Raw genomic sequence first — 23,300 nt, 5'->3', positions numbered from 1 at the left:
TATTTTCTCATTAATGGGAGAATGTTGCACTTACTGCTCATTTAAAAAAAAATTATGAAGTTAGAACTGCTGCAAATCATACTGTCTACTGTATGGCACCTTCATATGGCAATAAAATTTAGTCCAGCTATTTTTGTCAGTTTACAATGACAATTGACGTGACAATATCTGTGCTTCATTACAGCCAGTAATTTACAATTTTGTCACCAGACTCAAAAAAACTTTACTAAGAAGTGGGGTCCTAATTCTGGCAGGACTGTAAAACTATGTGAAGCCAAACAATTTTAACCAACTTCATCTAATACTGATATGATTTGTATCACTCAAATACTTTGTTACACTGTTTATTGCTGTCATCTAAAAAAGTCAACAGTGCTTGCTGCTATAACATGCATAACACAGCAAATGTTTTGCACAGTAAACCTCTTGGAAATGGGTATTTTGTAGGTGGAACTCAGGACTTCAATTACATTTGACATAAGTGTAACATGCATGGATTCTGTATTTTCAGCTAATGTAATACCTGCTGCTTACTCAATTACACTCCACCTGTTTTGGAGCTGTGTTTTGTTACGGTCCCTAGAAGTAGCAGGAATCTTGTTACTCTAAGAGTTGTCACTTAAAGAACTGGGCAAACTGAGAATGAAGCTTGTGTGTGCTGGCAAGAGGTAGTACTAACAGTGGATTGGAATTGGATGGAGCATTGGTAATCCTCTAAAAATAAACATCATTTGAGTGACAATGCTGCCAGTTGCCCTTGCTTTTAGTGTTTCCATTCATGAGATTCTATACTTAGAAGCATATGTAGGCAATGCTTTATTACCATTCCTATTGACCACAATAAGCCTTTTATGTTGTGTACTGAGTCATGTTTGCAGTCCTGGTAACTTCTGAACCTTTTTTTTTATGGGGCTGGGAGAGGGGGAACCCTTTTTTCTGTATGAATGCTGGCTATGGACATTTTCTCTTTTCTGCTCTTGCAGTTTGGCTTCATGTAAGTATAAGGCAGTTCTTGTTCCAAGAAAATAATAATTTAAGAAATTACTGGTTTAATACAGATTTAATTTACTGTGTAAGTCCTTAATAATTTTTTTACTTCTACAAAATGGTAAAAACAGGTCCTTATGAACTTGTTGCATATTTGTTCCATATGAACTTGTTGCAATAAAAGGTAGTTAGCAGCATAACTTAATAGAGATGGATGGGAAGCAAACAAACTATGCAGAATGGGAAGCATCTTTCTACTGGCTGAATTCTTTGGACTATTTGTGTCCTTTGATCTCTGTATCTGTATCAGGTAAATTTAATGTCAGTACAAGAATGTGTTTAGAAAAAATAAAAACAAAGTCAACAAAAAAAATCTTAGATTAAAAAACTGAAATTTGAAAAGAGCATTTTGTAAAAATTTGTAAGTTTTAATTTCCAGACAAAAGCTAGCAAGTTCTCACTTCCTTTTATCCACATTATCTTTAATGCAGTACTTTGCTTTAAAAAAACCCATAAAGAATGAAAATGTAAATATTGACAAAATCTTGCTCTTTTAAATGAAAAGCTGCCATTAATAAGGTGTTTGATACTATATAAAGTAAGGTAAAACATATAAAGATTGAAATACACTAAAATAAACTCAAATAATGCAAGGCCTAAGCAAGATTAGTACCCACCTTTGCATGTACCTACATATATAACTACTGTTGAGACCAAACACAAGAAATAAACTTTATAACAGAGAGAAACAGCATTCTGGTGCAGACCATGCAGGAAGACTCCTTTCCAGAGGCCAAACTGTGCCATAATACTTTGCAAATATAAGAAAGAAAGAATTGAGTAAATGCTTTACCATGTGACAAACTCTCAATAGTGACAGGACCCATTTCTCAAAATCAAGCACTGGTGCATTAATAGCTGCCTTGAAGTACACAAAAAACCATCTCACCACAAAACAGAATGGAATCACCTTATGCAGAGATCACCACAAATTTTCCAATTAGATCTTTGGTTTACTACAAAAAAAATCCTGAGACGTTAAACTTGGTGTGCAGGGATGCTCCAGACTGAGCTGACTGGTACAAGACAATTTTTGTTATACTTACCCAGGTACATCCAATACTGAATAAAAAGTTCTGATGGATTTACATTTCAGAAATCATTCAGGAAGAACTAAGCCTGACTATACTGCATGCTACAGTACTAATGTAAGGAAACTTGCCTTCTGGATATTTATGCCGATATCCAAATGGTAAGCCTTTATAATGTTGACTTCCAAAAAGTGTTGCACAGAAATGAGTTTAAAAACCCTCAACATTACAAGGTAGCTGATGGGAAACATAAAGAAGTAGATGATGTATTTAATTGAGTGTGCAACAACCCAGAAAAGCTTTTGGGGAAAACAATTACATGCTTTTCTATACAGCATTCCCCAATAGTACCCAAGATACCAGGAAGACATAAGTAGTGACTAGGTATTATTTAGTCTATTCTTACAGGCTAAAGAAAGGAAACTAACAGAAAAAATTTTCAGAATTACAAAAGACATAACAAACTATTGTATCCAGTCTATTTTCCACCTGCAAAACTTCAAAATCTCTTGTCAGGCACAGTATGAAATCTACTTTGCTGGTAAAACTGTTGCAAAGGAGAAAAAGAAACCTATTACCTCAGTTCATGGAGAGGGCTACCCATTCTCTTTTCCTTAATACAGCATATCTCAACAAACTGCTACTGATTGCCATACAGGACCTTGATCCTTCAGTTACATCATGACGATAGTTGCATTGCATGTGCCCTTTTGCAGCTTTGGAGAACTTGGTAATATAAGAATTATAGACTGGTGCAATTACTGATGTCCTCTTAAAAGCAAGCAAGCAAACAAAAAAACAACAACAACAAACAAAAAAACAACACCAAAAAACAAACTCAAACCCAAAATCCCAAAACACAGAAACCCAAAAAACCATGCCACCAGCCACTGATTTTTAGAGAATCTTCAGGATGCTATCAAACTTGAAAACTTTAAGGACTGATTGCTCTCCTTCCTGCCATACTTAGTGAGCATAGCCTATCTCCATGTGGCATCCTCATTGCTGGTCAACACAGCTTGAAGGAGCATTTGAAAAATCATTCCCAATACAGGACTGTCAGGATTATTATTATTTAAGGAACACAAAGTCACCTTTTACTCCAGCGTAATGCTTAAGATAGTAGTTACTGCCTGGGACAGATGACAACACACGGACACCTAAGAGATTAAAAGAGTTATAGTCCAAAGTGTGATACAGAAGATACCAGTGCAAGATGATGCCCCCAAATTTTCCCCTCACCTCAAGCCCTACAAATTTAAAACCTTATGGAAATCAAGACTTTGGGATTGATATACTGTAAGTCATCTGGAGATTTGATGACTTATCTTTGTCACTTGTTTACTTAGTTATATATACATTCTATACTGCATCTTCCGAAGTTCTGATCTTCAATAAATTGTCTACACCATGTAAGCAAAATGTACTTTATTCTGTGCATGTGAAACATAGCTAACAATATTTTCTGCAGACATATGGACAGTTTGGAGAACGAGAGACTCAAGAGCTATTCACACTTCATCACCAGTCAGAGTAGCAGCTGTCAGACACCCTTCACTGACCCAGCACAAATAAATACAGATAAAAACCACCAGGTTTCATCCATTCCTCGAACAAGACCTTTAGAAAAAGGGAGGAAGTGGCAACCAGTGTGGTTTTGCCTTGAAAACCTCCTACCAGAGTGCAAGAGTCCCATTCCTGAAATATACAATAGACAAATGAGACTTCTGAGACTTGGGACACAAGTGTTTTCTGTGTTAGATGACTGTAAACACATCTGGCTTTTTATCTAATCTCAAGAACATTTTATTTGTAACATTATTGCCTTCTTTCTGGAAAATAACTGGAATTTTCTTAACAGTTTCACCACATCTGTAACTATATTTGATTAGTTTGACAACAGTGATCTGACAAAAAGTTAACTAAAATTATCCGCACAGAACAATGACTACAGACTTGCTACATTTAAAAAATCCAAAACCAAACAAAACAAAAACAAAACAACAAAAACCACCTACCAAAACACAAAAAGCCAACCTGTTCCTGAGCACTAAAACTCAAGGCATCTAAAAATGGAGAGGTAACAGATGGCTTCAACATTTGGAACATCTTCAGATTTTTTTTACTGGAAAACAGAGTTAAAAAATATAGGAGAGTCCTCTCTCATAGGCTGTTACAGGCAGTTCAAACCTCCAGCTCTCAGGCTTCTCAAAACACATTACGCAGCTTCTGCATAACACAAGGTTGCCAATATTTTACATAATATTTTATTATGCAGGAAATTCTAAAGATACAAATCCTGTTTTAGCCTCCACCTCCCAAACCCCAGCAACACAAAGCTTTCAATTTTTTGCACTAGCTCTGAAACTATTGCTTATGCAGCAAGCTGATCTAATTTGCTAATTGAGAAGACAGATTTTCACTTCTTCAAGCTGGTTTCCTACTGGTTTACTATGTTAAATCATCGCAGTGCAGACTCAAGAATAAGGTTAGATGCAAGGTAGGAATGTAAATCATTAGATTGGAAAGGAAGGAGTACAAATTCTTCTTTCTCTGGTAATAGCAGAAACCATGTTTGATTTTATCTTTAAGGATTAAATGCCCTGGAGAACTGCATTAGCAGCATCCAGATAATATTGTAGTCCTGGGAAGAGAAAGGGCCCAGAATATTCATCTGAACTTGGCACAAAGCACTTCAAAGGGCTTGAAGGAAACGGGTTCCCCAATTGCTGAAGGCAGGGCAAAAGTTTTAAGGTCTTGCCATGGAGACTTTAAATAGCAAAAAACAGGCCAGCATGAGGGAAGAACTGTGGTCAGTGCTACAGGAATTCAGATTGTAACATCTTTCTTTGATGGTTTTCAACTCTTCATTGGATTCCTGTTCAGAAGAGTCTCTTGTAAGCTGCTCCTTCACCAGCAGAGGTCAAGACAAAAATGTCACTTCAAAAGACAGAGTTACACTGCACATAGCATGTACGCAAAGTAGAGGGAATTAAATACAATCTAACCTACTACCACTGACTCACACATTAAAGCTCCTATGAACTATTACATTAGAGACTATGGACACAGACTTATAAATCCAATCTCTAGATTAATATACACTGCAGTCAACTGATTCTGCATTTCATTTCTGGTTTTTAAATGCAAAATAATTATCTGAACAAAACCTATATGGTTTTGCCTACATACTTCAGGACAGAAATTACTTCGGAACTTCACTGTTACTGAAATACTCTTACTTTGTGATTTTAAAAAAATTCACTTTAAGTAGCTGCAGAGAGACTTTGCTACATTGAAACAGCTGACCAAAATTCCTTTACCACTATTTTTGAAGGTACATAAAATCTGTGAGAAAAAGAAATTAAGCGCGAACAGATTTTCCTGCACTGCTATATCAGTAAAATGAAATAAAAACGGAGACTAAGTATGTTCAAATTTGTATTTCTGAATTACATTTTATAGTAAAAGGTGGCTCATGATATTTCTACTCTTCCAAGTTTATAAAGGTACTTTAAAGCCAGGAGGTTTGGAAATTTATTATTAGTCTTACAAAAAACAGCCAACAAGTACCTGGCACACAAACCAAATCCAAAGACTCTCTTCCCATGCTGCTGTGTGACTGCAGCTGAAGATGGAATATCACTAAAACAGCTTAATTCCCCTTATTCAGTTCAACACCCAACTATACAGGTACCACTGTGTAAATCCAAACTGGACTGGATGATATAGATTAAAACTAACTGGTTTTAAAAGAAAATTCATTCAAACCTGTTCTTTAGAATGATCAGGATTTGTCAGCATATAAACACAACATAATGGTCAATTGCTGTACTACAGGAGACAAAAACTGTATTGACTTCCTCCAAACCTTCAAACTCTGTAGCTGCATTTTTGTAAATCTTTTAATTTAATTAGGGTTTAATTAGGGGTTTTTTCCCATTTCTTTTTAAAAGATCACTAATTACTGGCCTGGAAACTTTATGGTCTCCTTAAAGCATACCTTTAAATACAGTTCACATCTTATGTTTTTGTCAGACTTTCAAAAAAAAGTAGCAAATAAAAAAAAATCAACATTTAGAATAATGTTCACGATAGAAAATATATGAATTTTAAAAACTTAGTTTTTCATAAAAATAGATGTTTTAGGTATGCAGTGCCTTGCCTTTTACAAAGCAGAAGACATCATCTCTTGGAAAAAAAAAAATTGAACAAAATTGAAAGCAGATATCGGTATGAGGCAGAGATTTGATTAGACAGTTCTGAAAGATGCTGACAAAATAACAGAAACCCTCTTCCCACCGCTGCAGGCAAACAAGAATCCTGCATCTGAAACTTCTCATCAAGTATTTTAAGTGCTTGTCAAATGGCAAAAAAAATAAAATAAATTAAAAAAATTTGCTCATCTGTGAGAAATGAAATAATTTCAAATGAAAGCATCTTAGTGATTTTTCTTTTAAATTAACTATTTCTTCCAGCTGTTACAACAGCTAGCCTCTGGAGGATGAGGAAACGCCTTACTGTTATGCAAATTCCTCCTCTGAGATGCATCACAACATTTCAGAATTACTGGCAGCTTTGTCTTAAGAGTGGCTGAATGTTAGGAACTGTGCTTCTGCACTGCACCATGAAAAGGTCCACAAGTATTTCCATTCAAGGGTAGTAATCTATTTTAAAACAAGAATTTATTGTGTTATAAAGACACTAAACACAAAACAAAGTGTTTAACAACATGAATATTGACACAAAATAAAAGCAAGATAGTTTCAAGCCAATTCTGTAACTATTCCATGTGAGAAATTCCAAGTGAAAGAAAGTTACATACACAGGGGTCACCCTCGGGAAAGGATGGCACCACCTCCATCTAATTCAAGACCTTTTTCAGGACATCATAGCATTGTCAGAATAGTTGCATTATCTTGAGGGCTTGAGTGGTATATAAGCTTTGTCTTGGCCCTCTCTACATAGGTGAACTTACCCACAGATCTAAAAGAGAACCAATGAGGCATTTCTACTGTAAACTATAAGACCTGAGGTACACTCACTTCTAATCTACCTTGCATTTTCTTGATCTAAATAAGATATAGGGGGTGGGAGTTTATTAAAGAGCAGCATAAATTTGATTATTTAACTTCACTATAGTCCATGTGACAGCACAGGTCAATAAAATGCATAATGCTTTGCACTACAACACCCATCTTCAACAAAATACATATGGTATGTCATGAAGCTTCTCTGAAACCATGTATTGTCATTTCCCAAGCCACTATATATGAAAAGATAACTGAATTTGAGATATACTTAAGCCATTTCTGCAGACATTACCTGGTCACATTAAGGTCTCCTTCCTGTGGACTATTTTGATAGCATCCACTATATAAACCAATCATACATTAATTTCTCAACTGTTTCATTTCATACAGAGCAGTGAACAAGATGATACAGATTAAGTATCAGATTACTGCTCGTTCACATGAACCATTTCTAAAACTAACCAGTTTGATGATCTCACAACAATAAAATTTTGCTAAACAAAAAGTTTAGAGCATAAGTACTTCTTTTGTTTAAAACTATTTTTTTGGCTTTTAAAAGAAAATTAATTCAATGTTTCCAAGGCTCATTGTGAAAATATATACACACATCAAATTTATATCCAAAGCTAGATTTTACCATTGAGTTTTAAAGGCCAAGAGATATTTTCAGTACAAGAGGGAAAAAAAAAGCAGTTCCTGAAGTATATTGTAGCCTCACTTCACTGCCAGTATCTACAGTTCTGATGCTGTACAAAATACTTCTCTGAAGCAAATCCATCTAAACTCTATCCACCCTGAGTTAAGCATCTATACTTTTTTTTAAATGTTTTAAATAATAGGTAACAGAGAAGTATGTACAAGGCTATAAAACATCAGTTATCATACAGCAGATTAAAAAAAAAAATCAGTCTTTTTAGCCAATTTTCTGTTTTTTATTGTAGTTAGTCATTGTGGATTTGGTTTAGGGATTTTTTTTTTGCTTTTGTTTGTTTTTACATCAAGCTATTACTTGATTTAGACATTCATGCATTAATTGCTTGAAATTTTTTTTTGATTGCAACAATAAGGCAACAGTAAAAAAAATTATAGAAATTTTGCATATGTTTAAAGGTATTTAGTTTATAAAAGTGCTTCCTAAAAAGACAACCTAATTGCAGTATCAAAATATTACAGAGTGCTGAGAACAACTGTCATTTCAGTAAATGTTGCTCAACAGAAAAATGTCCGATTTTAGGCTTTTCCCCCTCTTTTTGGTGAAGAAAAGCCTGGAAAAATTGGCATGGCTATGTGGGACAAGCAAGTTAAGAAAATATACTTTAGTCTAAACTTAAATAAGAAGGTCCACACTTTTTTGTGAAAACTTTAAGCCTCTGTCAAAAATGTATTTTTTTTTCTTTTTATAATACAGGATTAAAAGACAAGATGATGCTTACAAGATAAAGAAATAATTTACACGAAAATATCTTCTGACAAAGCTTTTCAATCAAAATATTGTTTTGTAACATTCAAACATGACATACAACACAAAAGAAACAGTGAATGCAAACAAAAAATGTTATATGGATTGCTTTTGAACACATAAATAAATGAAATATTGGTGTAGGCAGTAGGGCTCATGCTGATGGCTAGCAGGAAATAACAGTGTGCAATCTATTTGGAAAAAGCTCTAAAGTACAAATTACAAGCCCAATTACGGACTGCAGCAAGTTCAGTTATATCACTGCCATCCTCTATCTCCAAAATAAATTCTTGTTTAAATCACTCATACCGTAAATTACTCATACCTTTGCTTCAGAGATATGAATAACTATATACAAAAAGTAGTTTTATTTCACCATAGGGATAACATTGTACCTCTCTGCCAATGTCACTTGAAAAACCGCCCATGTCAAAACAATTTGACAGCAGATAAACAATTTAATAAATATGTAATGATCTTATTACAGTCCTTCAGGTAGGCATGTTAACTCATGCTGCTAGTTTTGTGGTCACAGTGCATAGAATCCAAATATAAAAGAATGGGCTGGATTTCAGGTAATGGTCAATCCCTTGCTTATATTCCAAATATATCCAAAACTTTCATAAGCTCAGTCATGTGTCAATCATTTTTGTGGCAGGAGCAAAACCTTTCCCTGGTACAATGTCCATTGCCGGCAATGGATGCACCAAAACCGCCAAGGAGCTCAGTGTTATTGCACAATATATGAAGACCTGGAATTCTTCCAAAAGCTTAAAATAAAAATAATGGAATTATTCTGACATTTCTGGACACCTGCATTAATACTGTATGACTAATAAAAGCATGTCAGTTGCATGGACTGAACCAGCGATCAACATGCGCCCAGAATGCACACTAGTAAAAATGCAGTCAAAGGAAGTAGTCTTCATTGCCTATAGGTCACTTCCAGTCAAAGGTTAAAGTTCAAAGACTGAATGATCAAAGTGCTCATTTTCTCAGTAGGACTATCTTCTGCTACGAGGATCACAAAATGGTGGCATCAACATGTGTCATCTTTAAAATAAAAGAAGAGCATTTATGGAAAACATATAAACATTCTAATTCCAAAATAGCAAGGTGCTATAGGCAGAAACAATTCCTAGCATAGACAGTAACATGCAGAGGAAATACCCGGATTGGAAAAATTCTGTGATTTTGTTCAATGACTCAGGGAGAAAAGAGAGTATCAAAAATTAAACTTCTAAAATACACAAACACCCCCAAAGACATTAGTATTAGCAAACACTCCATAAAAACAACAGTCATTTCCATGCTTGATATTTAGAAAACCACTTGCCAGGAAAATGAAAAATAAATATGCTTAACATTTTGCACCCGTGAAGTACAGCAGATCCACAACAGTTATCTAATTAAGACATCCTTTTATAAGGAATACATAGGGATAAGACCTGGCAGAGTGGGCTGCTTCTGATGCATTCTCAACCCTTTATATGTGTATATGCATGTGTGCGTGTGTGTATATATATATATGTTATATGTATATTAATTTATTTATCAAGACTCAACACAAAACAATAGTTGACAGATTTATGCAAAAAGAATAGGTTACTACTATAATCCTAAAATCTTAAACCTGAAAGTAAATTACATACACTAAATTTTAGATACTGTGATTAGAAAAAACATACTATAAAAATGCACGTTCTATACCCATCTTTTCTGCATTATGCTCCCTTTTACTAATACTAATGCTTTCCCTTTTAAACATTCTCCTTCACATATCAACCTGTGGTATATTTGCACCTGCTAGCAGTAAATATTAAGTTGTTAACAGAAAGCAAATTTACTGTCTGCTTATTTTTAAAGGACTTACTTGTAACCTCCCACACCTAAAAAATGTAGCCTCATAAACATTCTACATTCTCATGGGAAAATATTATATCAAAGCTATTACTGGTAAAAAAACTCTTTAATTTTTCAGTGGGCTACTGCACATGTGAAAAAAATGGACAAGGATGCAAAAGAGAGAGAAGGGATATTTAAACGGTATACTAAAATTTTACACCAAATATCAGAGAAAACACTTTCTAATTCAGAAAAAACCAAAACCAAACCAACTTCAAAACCCAAAAGCAGCAGGGAAGTGCTGGTTGAAAACAAACAGCATTGCTTTTCCCTTCCTCCACACCCCACCCACACCCCACAAAAAAAAAAATCTACCTCCTGACAACAACAAAGGAAGTCAACAGCTTTATGAAACAGATTTCAGCCTGGATGCCCAAGTAAACCACATCTGGAAGATCCTCCTCTGTCTTCAAGACAAGATGAGCAACTCTCAGATTGAAATTCAGCAGGGAAGTCAATGTACAGTTGAAACAGACATTGGGTAGGGTAGACAGTCTAGAAATATTTTCAGTTATCAAAGATCAGGAGCTTTAAAACAGGGCTTGTGAGGACATAATTTTGTAGCAAACAAAGCTCCGTAACTCTGCTTGAGGAGTAAGTTGCTGTGTTATTGAGGGGGGGGGGGGAATGATACAACAGATTAAAAACTTATTAAGATAAATGCAGACACATATTTGCATATCAGACTATGTCTCAAAGCGGCACTTTATCACTCTGTACTCATCTGGGTTTTCTTTAATCAGCTCCCAACCAGGGACTATTTTGCTCCCAGGTAAAAAAATTTCGGGCACACAGTGGAAAAAAAAATTGCTTCAAATGCACATATTAATACGTATGACAGACTTCTTCCTATCTCTTCAAAACACAGAGCTACTATGTCACGTTGAAGCTAAACCAGTCCGATGGGCAGCGGACAGCAGAAGTGGCAGAACCACTCTGCATCTCCCTCCACAGGTTGTTGTATTAGCACTGGCATTTAATTTCTCACAACAGTTATCCATGGACTGCTGCTTTTCTTTCCTGGGTGGGATTGTTTTTTTCTTCCCTCACTTATCCAGCCAAATGTGGTTCAACCACAAGATTAGATATCTGACACTTCAGCTGAAGCATGAGCAGAAAATAAACATGACAGAAACACCTTTTCACGCTTCCCATTTTACTGTAACATACCATTTCTTTAAATCTCTTTAGAAAACACTGATAATTTAAAGATCATGCCTTGGCAGTCTTGTTCCATGTCCACATAGGAGGAACAGAATTAAATGAGAAAAGAAGTGAATGACACACACAAAAATGGAAGGGAAAACACTCTAATCATTTATGAAATTTTTGTCCTATGAAATCAGGAATATTTTTTTTTTTAATGTAAGAATTCAAGGTGGTGGGGAGCCCCATGAATTTTTAATCATGACAGTATGAGTCATTTCAATGAACTGACTTCTTTTCTCTTGCCTCAGGTTGGTTTTTAGGTTGCTCTGAATTTGAGGAAGGGTAAGGTTTTCTGACTTCCAGAAAAAAAAATCACTGCATAGTTACTTCATAGTAACTAAAATACCCATTCAATGAACTGTAAGCTGTGGTTTTGAGCCATATTAATACAGAAACCTTCAGAATCAGTAACTCAGATTTCTTTTCATACTAAGTTTCTGTTTTGCTTGTTTAACACAAATTGAATTTCATTATTAAGAAATAAAAGCAATATCTGCAGACTGTTCTGCTTTTACAGATTTGCATTCTAAATCAAAATGAGACTAGTAAAAATTAAAAGCAGATAGAACATATTTTAATCACAAGATAAAGCCAATAAATGGAACTTTAGCTGTTTGTCTTTAAAAATAATTAGCAAGTGAAAACAAAGTTCACAAAAACTCTCCCAAAACTGCCATTTAAGAGAAACAAAAACTAGAAACGGAGAAGCACCAAACACATTACAAGAGCATGAAAACAGAGAGAGAAAAGAAAGTGACTGCTGAATAATCTGGTGAGGATGAAAAATCTATCCTTGTGTGCAATATGATTATTATTCTTGGAGTCAACTTTAACAACAATCACATGATGGTCCCAAGTTTCTTAGATATACCTTAATCTCATGGCATACAGCAATTCTCTTCTGTACTTGAAACCACCTTGTTTTGGGGTTACAATTACTGTATTATGAGAAACAGAGTTTCATTCTGTTATATTACCATATGTCAAAACCCCATGGGTCTCAGCAAGTATTATGAAACTATCAAGTTTTTCTTGTTAGGCCATCCATGGGCTTTCAAGAATCTTAAGAATTTTAAGGGTGAAGACTTTGGAATTTGCCTCTCCAGTTATGAACTCTCACTGTCTCAAAATACTTGCTCTAGTTTTCACAGGGACAGAACCTATGCCGGAGTGAGGAGGCCATGAAAAACAGAGGATGTCTTATGGTGGAACCTTAACCTGCCTCTGCAGTGATGGAATCAACTATTCTGCACTACTCTAGCATGGAGTATTACCTTCTCTGACATATCCCTTCCCAAAGAATTTGTGCTTCCAGTGACTACTGTTTGTACAGAATTTTCCTAGGGAAAGCAAGGAAAGCATTGCTAACAAGAGGAGAGAAACAAAGAATGGCCCATCTCTATCCCCTTCTTCTCTCTTTCCTCACCAAGGAAGACAAGCACATACAGCATTTTCCTAGGGAAAGCAAGGAAAGCATTGCTAACAAGAGGAGAGAAACAAAGAATGGCCCATCTCTATCCCCTTCTCTCTTTCCTCACCAACGGAGTGGATAAGACAAGCACATACAGTCAACTGCAGCTCTGGGTGGAGGATGACAAATGCTGAGGCAGAAGAAAGAAACCACAAAGTATAAAGCAAGACATAGAACACATGGAAACAAAAGAAAAAAGCACAAAAGCAAAAGCACAGCAAACCCCAAACCAAAACCAAACAAAGAATAAAAGCCCCAATACAACACTAGCACTGCAGACACCAGCAGTTTTAATACACTTTTTTCTTCTTTATCATGCCCATGGAGAATCTTATTACTATATTATTGAGTACTAGTTTTTAGGAGCCTTTAAAGTCAGTCAACTGTCCCATACTGGAAATTCTCATTGAGAGTGGAAATCTATCAAAACACATAGCTGTTTACAAATATATAGGTATATTTTCAACAACATAAAAGTTTTAAAAGTGTTAATAACAATAACAAAAAAAACCTGTTTAGAGCAAAACCTAGTTTCATCATGGACTTGCCCTAATCCCAAACTTTGTCCTGGATTGATACACTTTACAAGAACTTTCATTCAAAGTCAATCCTACAATTGAAAGCATGTTTAAATTTCCACCAGGAATTATTCAAATGTGATATAGAAAAAAAAAATCACAGCAGAGTATCTCAGAAACAGGATTTAAATTAATTTTTGAGTTGAAAAAAAAATAGCTTAATGCTTTGAACACATTTATCCTACTTTCCTACAATTTAATTGCCTTCAGCCTGAAAAGAAATTAAAAATTTCTGGTCCTAGTTAGTAGATACTTACCATGATACCACCATTTTGTTTTCTTTGGATTCTTGTTACATGTTCTTACATAAAATGAGTTATCTGGAGGTCGCCTCTGCAACAGAAGAAAAGACCTACAAATAATCAAACAATCCTCATATTGTAATACATGAGCTATTTAATAAGATTATGAAAGATTACCATGTGAATGCAGCGAAAATGAAGTAACAGGCAGGACTAGACCTTTTTGGTCAAGAAAAATCTCTCAAAGATCCAGGTAACAAATTCTTACTTGAGATACTCCAAGAAAATAAAATAGTAAAAAATATACAGTTTGGTGATGAACAGGGGAGAAAAAGAAAAAAATAAAAAAACAACAAACAAACAAAAGAAACTAACTCACAAGAAACAGCTGTTGTTCAAAAAGCCCCCCAAAATTAAATTCCTTTGCAGCTTGGAATCTAATTCTGATGCATTACATCCAACTCCCATTCTAAGGCTCAGCTCAGAGTGGGTGAAAAATTGAATTTAAGTATCTGTAGCTGATCATTATTACATATTCTTTGGTTTTCTTCGTAAGTGTCATCATTTACAAAACACATAGGATAGAATACAATACAAAGCCATTTTGGGGTGGTTTTTTGACTACATATATGACTAGGACTGATTGGGATGCGAAATAAACAGGCATGCTTGGATAGCACATATGGACAAGCTCTGACCACATCTAACTTCCACAGACAGCCCTCTGCGAAAGAAATGGTCAAAAGTGAAAGGGCAATCTCTTTACAAAAAAGGTCTCTAAGGTATTAGTGCCAAAAAAGCAGCTTAGCACCATTTACTTCCCTGAAATGAAAATTATCAAGTTCACTGAAATAGTACAGATGCAAAGTTAGAAACATCTGCACTAAAGACATTTCACTAGTCATTCCACACTGCCTTTAGAGGAAGGATAATTTTAAAAGAATTGTCCTAAAGCATGATTGAACTTCGCAGTTCTGGAAGGGTTCCATCCACTGCTCTTTTCCAGTAATGATATATAAGCAGGTTACCATGAAAACAGTGGCAAAGTATTTACTGCACTGTTTATTTTGCAGTTCTAGCTTAGTATTTTCTCAGTAGTAGAAATGTAGATAGAGTAGTTTTGCCTATTTCAGAATTTGAGAAAGTAAATTTTACTTTGTAAAGTAGAAAATTACTAACTTTTACTTATTCTACTTCAACAGTGCTAAAAAAGCCCATACCTTTTCTTTGCAGCTGGAAAGCATGCTAATAATGCTAAGACAAACAGATTGCACTGAGAGGGCTGGAGACCAGTCTTCCGTTAGAATGGATAAACAGATATGACCATTGCTATAAACATGAGGATGAACAGGGATATTGTCTCCAGTAAACATGACCTAAAAAAAAAGAACAAAAATACCTAATTTAGAGTCCCCATTTTAAATAAAACTGTATTCATTTGGGGAAACAATATAATGCTATTTAAGCAGGTCTTACACTAAATAACACACTTAACTAAATAACTTACACTAAATAACTTTTCACTTACACTAAATAACACACTTAACCATGTTGGGTTAATTCAATTTTGGAAACTATTAAATGAAATGTAAATCAATGGAAGGCTCAATAGCTAGTGAAGATGCAGTTAAATAAATGGTTAAATATAGGGGATTTTCTATTAATATTTATACAGCATAAAAAAATGCAAAGGTAACAATGTAAAGTGCAAAATTTTGCACCCTCAGTCTTCCACGTCCTAAGGAATACAGCTGTCTAGCCAAAACACTGGATTTTAATGACTTTATAAGCCACAATGTTAAACACCAAGAAGCACAACAAGATTCACAAATGAGTATTACTATAAACCTGAACATAACAGAAATAAAATTCTGGACAACTCATCCAGATTCCAGCAGGAAGAATAAAATTAAAATTCATTGATGTTATTAACTATAAATAAAGGACTTGTGAAATCAAGTATACCAAAGTTTACCACATAAGAAACATTTTTTAAAAACTACTTCAAATAGAAAGAAATTTATTTGACACTGAGAATATGGAAGAAAAGCATTTAGAACCTGAACTCCTCTCTATTAAAAGATACTATCACAGTCAAAAAAAGGCTAGAAAAGTAATTTTGACAACTACTGCTCTTACATCAAGTTTTTGTCAAATGTATCTTTGGTTCAGGACCAGCAGAAAGAGAGTAAAAGTGAAGTCTCAATCTTCATATCAGTATTATACTCCTGAACTCCTTTTCCAACTCCTTTTATGCAGTAAAAACATAAATCTCTACCACTCATAACTATAATACCCAGCAATTTCTTAAGTGTTTCTTAAGCTATATAGATATGCATAAAAATAAGTAAACATGTTCACACACACCCACCTCCTCACTGATGACAAGCAACAACTTCATCATATAGGAAACTGAAATTAGAGAGCTTAATTTATCTGCGAAATGGCAGACAGGTTTCTAAGGCATAAGAGAAACTGGATGCACAATGATCTTTCACAGGTCTTTAAGCTGGTATTTCTTAAGCATCGAAGGGCTTACCTTCATAATCCTGTAATGTATTTCACTTGTAACTAATATCCTGGTTTTACATGACAACCTGAACTAGGCAGACTAGGTAAGTAAAAGAATGCACTCTATGACAGATAACATACATTTAAAGGCAGAAAATATCCAAGTGATTAAAGTAGCACAAGTGAAAACTGTCAACTCACGGTAACTAGATTTGCAGGAGAGGTTATTATGACCAAGAAATTATAGTGCAAAATGACCCTACTGCACAGCAATGTTTGAAAAATTGAAATTCTAGCCATCTAAAACAATCCAGTATCCAGTACTTAAATTTTTAATGGTTTTCTGTGATAAAATTCAGTGTAGATGTATGGATCTAATTTGCTGCTTAACAATAAATTGCACAGATCCACACACACAGGTTGGGTAATGAAGACAAACAACTTGGAAACAAATTAAGCTGGCTACTCTCTTGTGATCACCTATAATTAGTACCTTGCAAATCTGATGAGGTGCAGAAGTACAAGTAGCCAGTTTGCTCTATAAAAGACTGAAAGTCAGCATTCTAGTGTTTATCATGGTACCTAAAAATATGTTAGGATTTATGGCTTCAGTGTCTCTCACAGCTCCATGCTTCAGTTTTAACACCAACAAGAGAAGTTACAGAGAATTTCTAGAACTCTGAGCTGAAACAAACAAGACAAGAACTAAGACACTCTTGCTTTTCTACTTCCTTTTTCAGAAAAGCAGGGGTGATAACTGACCACTACTCTTATCAGCCATATTTTGAAGCGTTTCCCTCAGGTAATGGAGGAATGAATGTACACAGCACATTCCGCAGTCTCTAAGTTCTGCTGTTCCTTCGGTTCTCTAGGTTGTCTTGAAAGCAACACAGTATCACATACCTCAGTTATAACACTATTTGCAGGTCTCTCAAGCACTTCATGAATCTACGAGAATCCCTATCAGAAGCACAGTATGTCTTCAGCTGTATTAACAATGGCAGCAGAGAAGATGCAAGAGTCTTAAAAATCAACCAGAAAAAAATATGTTGAAAGTAAGAAGGGATGAAGCAGCAGTTTATTGTTTACTTGGCTCCTGCATCACAGTAAAGAGGGTCTTCCTACTTTACCCTGTATTTCATGACTTGAATATCAACATCAAAGAAGCCTCCAGGTTACACTACTTTCATCTGTCCAAGCAGACATCAGAGTCCCACACTTCACTGCAGAACCATTTGTAAAGAAAAGGCAGCTGCACAATGTGTTTAATACAAATTAAATTAAGCAAAGCTGACATTAGGCTATGTGGATAATACCATACTCAGCACACGTCACACAGCTGTAACCTGAAGGTAGAAGGAAGAGAGAAAGAAGGCAGCAGCAGTTACCTGAGGCGAATCAAAAGGATACCGACTACTAAACTTAAATAAAAGCTGAAATTTTTCCCCTTCATAGAGTGTTCCTGGAGCACCTTCCATGTCTACAATCCACCTAAGGAATAGGGGAGAAAGCTGTTAGCATTGTGGACTGACAAATTAATACTTGTACTCCTGGAGCACTGGACTAATTAAATCAAATATCAATCACAGCCAGACCATCTAACTTCTAACACTGCAACAATCAAAGGTGAGCAATACATCAAGCCTGTATTTAAAATAAACAAGCTTGGTGTTTTGCACACAGGCACTGACACAGTAATGCAAATTATAAATGTAATTATGACTTGAACTATACATAGACCTATCAGTTCCCAAGAAATGGCTGCTAATATGAGACAAAAAAGCTGAAAAAAAAACCCCTGCTTGGAAACTTAAAAGGTTTGGAAGGAAGCAAACTAGCACACATTCTCTTTTGGGTTATTTTACTTTTCTGTCAAGGAAAATTAAATACAATTTATTAAAATAAAATCTGCAACCAAGGGGAAAAGGCAAAGCTCATGTTGTACCTACCTTTGTGAAAAGCTCAGAAATTAAATGGTATCTTGCAGGTAACGGAACGAAAAATGGAAAAGTTAATAGTATAAAAATTAAAAGGTCCCAGCAAACTAAAACAAAATCCAAAAACAGGGTAATTTGAATCTGTAATGAAGATAACTCAACATACCAGTATTCTTTTTCCTCTGCTTCTGCTCCTTCCACCGTAATACCATTAAAGTAACTGGTGGAGTTGCTGGGGAAGAGGGTGGTGGTGTTGCATGTGGGGCTTTTATTCTTGTTGGGTTTCCATAGTGGTTTTTCTAGTACAGCTAAAATCAGATGCTTTGTGTATTGTTTTACACATACAGCAACATTCTTCTACCCAACTTCCATGATTTTACAGTTCTGTTGACCACTTAATACCATCCTTTGCAACATCACTTTTCCATTTTTGGTTTTTTACCTTTGATTGAGTTTTACGGATCTAAGCAACACAGTAAGGTAAAAGAGACTACAAAAATACTCAGATATGGTTTACAACAACTCAGGGAAGGCAGCTGAGATTTTGCAGAAGTCAGCGATGTACTCAGAAAACTCGACATCTCCAGCTGGCAGCTCTGATGATTCTTCTGTAAGATATACTCTCCCTCTGTATTTAAGCCACGCACATTTTTTATTTTCCCCTCTGTCACTCTTTGGAGGTTTTTTTGCTGGTTTTATTATTGTTGTTGTGCTTTGGCTTTTGGCATTTTTTGAGAAAAACTGCTAGCCCTCACACCGTTTAAGAGGAATGCATCTTCAACAGTAGCACAGTGGCTATACAGTAAAGGCTGATGAAGTACATTTCATATTTTAACTTTGTGAAGATGCCTTTAATTTAATCTATCTGCACTCCAGATCACTTATCTCTTCTTATGCCTTTTCTCTTCTTATGCTTTTACATTTATACACACAGTGCAGCAATACTCTTTAGATTTATTGGTTCTTGTGATCCAGAACTTCCACTTTCAAGTTTTTAAATAGTTTACTTCACTAAGTAGAAGACAATTTTGCCTGGACGTTGCTCCTTTTATGGTGAAGGAATCAGCAGAACCCATATTTCCTGTGTGCTTTACAGTTTAGCCTTCTCAAATTTCTAATCCTTGTATATTTAAAATAAAAGATTGCTCAATGTTTTAAATGACCCAGTTACATCATGGGATCCAATTATTTTATTCAGCATATTTAAAACCCAAGTGAGTATTGCTACACAAATTTTTAACACAAGCAATTCAAACTGTAACTTGATTAATGAACTCAAAACATGCTACCTGATATGAAAAAACCCTCAAAGAGAAAAAAATATCATTTTACTTTTGACAAGAAGCTTCTAAAACAGTGACAGTTTCAAAATCTAGCATAACAGTAAATAGGAAGATTTTAGGTGCAAGGTATTGAAAAGTATAAAAGTTGTACAGGGCAGAAATTATAATGAGGTACTACTCTGGAAACAGAGATATCTTTTTCAATCTGCCCTAAACTTTGATTTAATACTTTTTTGTTGAAATAAGTGGATACCACTTAGAATATTAGACTGACTCATTTTTGCAGGAAACTAAAAAGTGCTATTTCAGTTTTAGTCATATTCATCTGAATTATCACAAAGGCCAGTGTAACTTAAAAAGCAGCGAGTGTTGAAGTCATGCTATAATGTATATAGCAGTACATACGAGTCTCAGAAAAGCCTCATGTAACATCGTCTGAATGCCACCACCCAAACTGCAGATGTGAAAACATCAAATTCAGCTCTATGTTTAAGCTTCTCCATCAATTGATAACATAGTCCAGAACTTATAGTCTGAGATCATACTCTCATCAAAGTTTACATGTGCTCAATTTTTAACATTTCTCTAAAATAAAACTAAGAAGGATATGAGAAAAAAATGTCAACACAGCCTGAATCTTTTGAATTTCCATCAATTAAGAAATAGATTAATATCAAAAACAGCCCCTGTCCATTTCAATGGACACAGAATATTTTACCATGTTTCTCTTCCCATTTCACAAATCAACAAGAAAGTCAAGGCAGGGGGAAAAGTGCAAACAAGTGTACCCAGACAACTCTGCTTTTTAAGAAGTTTTTTCCACTTGCCTTAGAGAAAGAAGATAATGAAAATTAACAGCTATGACATACTTTCTATTCAAATGTCACAGAACTCCAAAACAGCTACTCCATTATTTCAATAAATCTAGAAGAGTTTAGGAGGTTAGTAGATATGAAAGATAATTACATTATTTTATTCTAAAATATGCAGAAGCTTTTACCAATTGACAGTTTGTTAGACAGTAAAATGCCTAATAAAAATTTAGTAAATTCACTACCCTGATCCTGAAAGTGTCCAACACATTACTGCAAAATGCTTACTAAGGAGAATAATGTTTCACTGCCTAGACTAAAAGCAAAATTCACAATGTTACTGGGAGTAAGTGGTGTAAGTGTGAAGAGAACTGCTCATTACTTACTCTTTTCAGCATGATAGCAGAAATAAAACAGTATATATACTTACTGTGTAATTGAATTTTGTACACTCTTTTCATCTAGAGTCATTCCTGGAGGTGGATCATTTTGAAATGCCAATAGTTCTTTTTGTAATCGTTTCTATAAAGAAATTGTATGGCATATTTGAAATACTAAATAAAGTTCAACAATAAACATGCACACTTAAGTACATTTTATCAATGTTTGAAAGGTAAAAGGAGTTTTACTTAACAATTTAAAAACAAAGTGAAATTTGAAAGTGAGAAAGAAGGATGACTTCACTCCTAGAAATTCAACTGAAAAGACATAGGCAAAATAAGTTACAAGCTTTAAACTTACTTTTTGGGTAAAAGACAGTGGCACATTTGCAACACTGCAAAGGGAAGAGCTTATGTGCTACAAACTACATGGAGGTATAAACAAATTTATTGTGCAACAAAAACATCTGTAAGAGCTCTACCCCTAGCAGCAAACATTTCATATTTACACAACATCATTAGATTTATAATTAAATCTACAAGACTTTAACAGCACAACTTCCTCCTCTAAGTAACCTAAGACATTTCCATCTGGCATCTGTGCAAGCCTTTGCCTTTTTCTAAGTCATCCCAGAGGACAGAACAGAAAACTAAACCAAGACTATTTGGATTGCACAACGCAAACTAAAAACTTTACACTAAGTGCATCTTAGAACATACAGAGTCAGAGCACTTATTAAAGCGTTCTGGCAGTAGCTCAGGTAATTCTTGCCTATTTTGACAGAGATAAATCGGTCACTGCAAGAAGGTATTTCTGTAACAACCACCAAAACAGTTCCTTACAATCTACTGAGCAAGGGAAATGCAGCCTCTGTGCTGTCGTTGGCACTGCTCTCAGAGTCAATTTTCTCCATATAAAGTTACACAATATGTTTTGTCATTTCCAAGCCATCTAGATGACAAAAAGTTCAAGGCTTTCTCACTTCTACTGACCTTTTTCCCCGCCAACAATTTTAAGGTTAGCATCTAGAAGTTCACTTCAACCTCACTACAAGTCAAAATTATTTCATACTCCAAAGGAATAAAAATATATGGTTTGGGGATTTAGTACCTCATTTCCATTCAATATCCAATTTTTTTTTAAAACACAGGTTTATCACACGCTTGTAGCTGTTTTCCAGTACTTAGAAGAACTTAAAAGGATTCCCAGGGGAAAATAAAGTGTTGATTTGTCAACACAGAAATGATTCAGTATCCCATGAGATATATTCAAAATCAGACTACAATAAATTCAACCACACAAGTCATAAAGAAAAGGCCCTTATACATTCACAATTTACATTCTGAAAATACTGAAATAACTTTCTGTCTCTATCAATCAGCCCTGAAAACTTCCTTGGGCTTTTATATTGAAAGTTCCTAACTGGCACTGAGATAGAACATAAACTGAAAACCCCATGCTAACAAATGCTAACATTTTCATAAGCTGTATGGTTTCATTGCTCACACATTGAAAAACAGGTTAGAATCCTAGTGTTTATGTTTTTCTTGCAGCTCAGATTAAGAAAACACTAACATTGTTTCCAACACCACTATTATGAATTAAAATGCAAAGGAGCAAAGTTGCAAAACCACTTTATAAATCCTTAATTTGAATGGCAGAGATGTTTTGAAGTCAATTCTCTTTCTGGTACTTCCCCAGACCACCATCAAACAAGCCTCAAAGGCAATCAACCTGTGTACTCTTCATCATGTAGAGAAATATTTTAAAAGTTCAGAGATGAGAACATTTGACAACAGAAATTCAAACTCCCCTAAAGAGGAGATTTGGAAACATTGGATACAAAACAGCAAAGAACATATGTATATAAGAACTGCAAATAATTCAGTAGATTCATTTACTTATACATGTAGACCAACTATGCAACTTTGTCTTTATGAAAAGGAGCCTAAAACACATTTCAGAATTTAATTAAAACCTGAAACATTAAGCTATCAATGTCTGACAGTAATTTGAAGAGATAAAATTTTGTCTGTTTTGTTTCCTAAATAAAATTTCAAATTACCAACACTTACAATATTATCTAATTTCTAGTTTGCACCGTTGGCCCTTTCTCCAGCAACGACCTTTTCAGTCTAACACAGACTCAGTCATGTTTTTGTCCATATCACTAGTGCAAAAATATCCTCTGTTTCATAGGTTTTTGGTTCTCACATACTACGTTTATGGCCCTTTCTAAACAAAAAATCCAGTAACAAAAAGAAAAAAAAAATTAAAATGTGTACTTGAACAACAGAGTACCACTGAAGTGCTCTATTCCTCTGATCCTAAAACATTTGCTGACACTGGCATGAGGGCTTGTCCATTCAGCATAAATAATACATACAGATAATATGCTACC

General features: G+C 34.9%; 1 protein-coding gene across 5 annotated transcripts in view; it reads right to left on the bottom strand.

The window, feature by feature from the left end:
* Positions 1-6,795: 6,795 nt before the first annotated feature.
* The window catches only part of UBE2W (ubiquitin conjugating enzyme E2 W), a 32,436-nt gene continuing 15,931 nt past the window's right edge, over positions 6,796-23,300 (bottom strand). For 4 of the 5 annotated variants that reach the window (XM_041464357.1, XM_041464356.1, XM_041464358.1 and 1 more), the window contains 5 exons: positions 20,949-21,040; positions 17,875-17,977; positions 15,196-15,351; positions 13,991-14,066; positions 6,796-9,623 (listed from right to left, as the gene is read on the bottom strand). In XM_041464357.1, the coding sequence (XP_041320291.1) occupies positions 9,610-9,623; positions 13,991-14,066; positions 15,196-15,351; positions 17,875-17,977; positions 20,949-21,040 (441 nt within the window). In that variant the 3' untranslated portion in view covers positions 6,796-9,609. Of the gene's footprint in view, positions 9,624-13,990; positions 14,086-15,195; positions 15,352-17,874; positions 17,978-20,948; positions 21,041-23,300 lie in introns of all 5 variants that reach the window. The other variant, XR_005954858.1, reaches the window with a different exon arrangement.

Source organism: Pyrgilauda ruficollis, unplaced genomic scaffold (assembly GCF_017590135.1).
Source record: "Pyrgilauda ruficollis isolate IOZ18807 unplaced genomic scaffold, ASM1759013v1 scaffold18, whole genome shotgun sequence".
NCBI classification, from domain to species: domain Eukaryota; kingdom Metazoa; phylum Chordata; class Aves; order Passeriformes; family Passeridae; genus Pyrgilauda; species Pyrgilauda ruficollis.
The sequence above is the reverse complement of the archived record's forward strand: the minus strand, read 5'-3'. Positions and strand labels throughout refer to the sequence as shown.